This window comes from Talpa europaea, assembly GCF_964194135.1.
Source record: "Talpa europaea genome assembly, chromosome: 15".
Classification (NCBI taxonomy): domain Eukaryota; kingdom Metazoa; phylum Chordata; class Mammalia; order Eulipotyphla; family Talpidae; genus Talpa; species Talpa europaea.
The window spans coordinates 19,396,975-19,400,682 of record NC_140083.1 but is presented as its reverse complement, the minus strand read 5'-3'; the positions used below and the strand labels follow the sequence as shown (position 1 = coordinate 19,400,682).

Sequence of the window (3,708 nt, the reverse complement as noted above, 5' to 3'; positions counted from 1 at the left end):
GTCAGCATCGGGGTGAGACCTGTGTGAAAACTGTTAACTACCAGTTGTTTTTCATATTTTTGTAAATTCAAGCTTCAAAATCTGGGGGGCACTACAAGAGACTGAAAAAGAAAACCACAATGAATTACTAACAGTGGTCCATGTTTTGTGGTTATAAACTCTCAAGGACGGCCTGCCAGTACGGGCACTACTTCTATTCCAAATGCCGGCATATTCCACTGTGTATTCCCATACAGTTTACAGCCAGACTAATTTATATTTATAGTTAGAAAATAATTCCCAAATTTATCACTCATTTTAGGTAATTACTGATTTCAAGTAGCCTAGGTTGCATATTCTAGCCTGAACATGTCCACTTGCATATTAACAAGTCACTACATGCTGTTACACAACTGTACAGAGAATTAAAAAACTCAAAATTTCTGTCAATTTTCACCCAAAACACCACACTATCCTCTACAACCAAAGAATTACCAAGTCTTTGTACTGTACGTAGTGGTGGAGTAAACGACACTGCAGCAAATGCTCATTTGGTCATTGAGATTCCTAGAATTTATCAGAAATAAGTCTGAATGAGACTCTTTGACGACCAGGAATCAAAAACATCATTTCAACTTTGAGAATAAAAATTCATCAACATACCTTTTGTTGGGATTCCAGCTTAAGTGATTTCTAATGTAAATCTTGCAGCTGATGAAAAGCAAAAAGCAACCAATCTCTCTGCAGTAATTAGCCTGTTCTTTTAAGACTATAGGTCATACATATGCCCCAGGATTTTCTAAATGAACATGGAATCCAAGGGGTAAAATAATTGTTTTTCAAAGGTGGGCGAAAACAGAACATTTACATCTTCACTTCAACAGGGAAGCAATGAAATGTAATCCTTTGAGTATCACTCTTTTTGATAGATGTTACCTTTGTCTCTTATCCTCATTTCATGAGATTAGCCTGGGAATGTGTCCATGTTTTGACTTTATGATTTTTCTTCTAAAAAAAAAAAATGTTACCCCTGTGTTTCCTCTAACATCTAAAGATGTATTGACAGATCATCTTTACTCCTTATCCATGTTTTTCAGCATGACCAGTGTGCAGCTGACGTTCACACAGCTTACAGAACCTAAGTCTTCTGAGAAATACTTTTGCTAAACCTCTATAATCATGACAAGAGATTGATTAAAATGCCAAGATAAGAAACAATTTATTATAGAGAGAAGAAAAATTTCTCATCCAAAATATAGAAATCTGTACAACTTTGCCACAATCAATATACATGAACTGTACAAATTTACACCAGTTCATAATTTACCAAATAAAAGATGACTAACAAAGTTCACAAAATAGATGGTGGTTTGTGGAAAAGACTTTTACCCAATTAAGTACAAGGAAAGTTACAAACCAGACCTCCACTTTCTAAAAATAAGAAGTTTACTCAGTCTTAGAAAACTACAAGCTAGCAAATGTACAGAGAGCTGGCTGGTGCTAACACCACAGTTGAGACAGTGTCTTTTTAAGGGTCTTTTTTTAAAGCCTGTTTGCCATGGCAGATTCTGGTCACTTGCTACTTTCAAGGCCAAAAACACAATACAAGGTCTGACCATTTCCCCAGGTCATGCTTACTAGTTTGTCTTATGTACATTTATACATATTTAAGTGCTAGGTAAAAGTCTTGTCATAAATTTTCCAGTACTACCATGTTTAAAATGTTGAGCTTTCCTATTGAGCTGCCAAAAAGGTTAACAATTATCAAGTGTAATAGTGCAAATTTCCTCTGCAAGGTCTACTGCAGAGAAAGGTACCTTAAAATAGATCTGCGCCAAGGTACTGATGAAAAACTTTAGGTAGACCGTCTGGGAGAAACTGAAACCACCCTAGGACTTCACTCCCTAGCAAACAAAGTGATCATTTACTTGGACTCACAGGCTATTAAATCATTGAAAGGTACTGTTCAAACTATGGCACTGTCACTTAAAAAAATTTTTTTACCACTCTATCTTGTGCCAGATCTTCACAGCTGTGACATGGTTTAAATTTCATCATCCATCCCCAAGAGGAGCCCACCCAAAGCAAAAATCAAATTTATCCATCCATTATAAGATGATCCATCCATAGACTATATCTTAACCTGATACAGTCATCATATTGTAGTTTTTGGAAGGGCTTGTTCTGCCCAAGAGAAGTTCCTCCTTACAGCTGATTCTGCTGTCTACCATTTGCACGTTGGTGCTGTTTTGAGTGCTACCTCCTGCTGGCGAGGCTTCATACAGCACACAGATGGAGCCATCCTCTCCGATTCTGTAGGACACTTCGTAGGGATCAACCCAGAGTGTGAGTTCACTTGGGAGAAGCCTGAACAGCTCCTGACTGCTCAGTCCAATCCGCTGTGCTGCCTGTCCAATCAGAGGATCCATTTTATGGTTGATGCGGATACAACGGTAACCTGATCCCTTGCACGGCTTTTCTGGGAACCAGTGATGTTTATAATGTTCTACAGAAGAGAAGAGCAAAGAAACAATGCTTAGATCGTTACAGTGAGCGCCCCCCTCCAGGCTCCCTCTCCCGCTGACGCCTTGGCGAAGTGCTCATGAAAACTAGCAACTTTTCAAACCGCCAGGCACTGCTTTCATCCCCGAGCCTGCGCGGGGCTGCATTCAGAGCCGGGGCAGGATGGATTTGGGGGCGCAGAGCAGCAGCACGGGACGGGGCCCCCAACAGCCTCCAGGAACCCCGTGCCTGGAGCGCCCAAACCAAGAACCCGGCGCGCAGCGCAGCGCAGCGCGGGCCAGGCGGGAGCCTGTTTACTTTCTCCACCCCGCCCCCGCCGCACACAATGGGGTTTATGGCTTTGGGGAAGAGAAGCGCCACCGGACTGTTAACCCCAAAGGGAAGAAAAACAAGCAACCCTAAACCACGCTTTGGGCAGGGCTGTAATTGTCCGGGTGACAAATCCGATGATTAATGGGCACCGAGGTAGGAGGCGCAGAGCCGGCACGTCCGTCCGGCGCTGGCTCGGGGCAGCGGCGCGGCTGCCCACCCCTGGGCTTGGGGCGCCGGGCTCCCCACGGCCGGAGGGAGACGTCCGGGTGGGAGGCGGCGTCGAACGCACCCCAAAACCCACGGCTCCTTTGTCCCCCAACCCGCGGACGGTCCGGGGCCCGCGGCTCCCGCCGGGGTGGGCTTTAGTTTCTTTGTTGCGCGTCTGTTTTCTGCGCCCCTCAGCGGGCCAGGCGCGGGGGGCCGGGAGGGGAAAGGAGGGGGCGCCCTCGACCCAGCCCCCCAACACTCGCCCCGGCCGGACCCGCCGTTAGCGGCCGCCCAGCGCGCCAGCTCCCGTCCCGCGCGGCCCCGACGGCCCCGGCTCCGGCCCCGGCCGCCGCGGGGGGTGGCGGCCCGCGTCCCCCCGAGTCCCCCCGCGTTCCCCCGCGCCCGCCGGCGCGCCCCGCTCACCTGCCAGCAGCTCCTGCAGACTCTGGCTGAAGGTCTGCAGCTGTCGCTCGCTCGTGAGCCCCTTGGTGCGGAGGAACTTGGAGATGAAGGACACGGCGGCAGCGATCTCGCCTATCATGGTGGCGGCCCGGGTGTAGAAGGGATGCATGGGGGCGGCGGGCGGGGGCGGCCCGGGGCGGCCGGGGCTCGGCGGCGCGGCCCCGACGGCGGAGGGGCCACCCCGGGCTCCCTCACGGGTCAGAGGGCTGAGAGGAAGAGGGCGTG

The 3,708-nt window shown here is 48.7% G+C and overlaps 1 protein-coding gene across 1 annotated transcript; it reads right to left on the bottom strand.

Annotated features, from left to right (window-relative positions):
* Window positions 1-1,920: 1,920 nt before the first annotated feature.
* Window positions 1,921-3,592, bottom strand: BTG1 (BTG anti-proliferation factor 1; the record flags this gene model as incomplete). The annotated part of the gene is made up of 2 exons (XM_084254756.1): window positions 1,921-2,485; window positions 3,445-3,592. 2 exons carry the CDS (start codon window positions 3,590-3,592, stop codon window positions 2,118-2,120), a joined length of 516 nt encoding a protein of 171 aa, XP_084110882.1. The 3' UTR covers window positions 1,921-2,117.
* Between the last annotated feature and the right edge of the window lie 116 nt (window positions 3,593-3,708).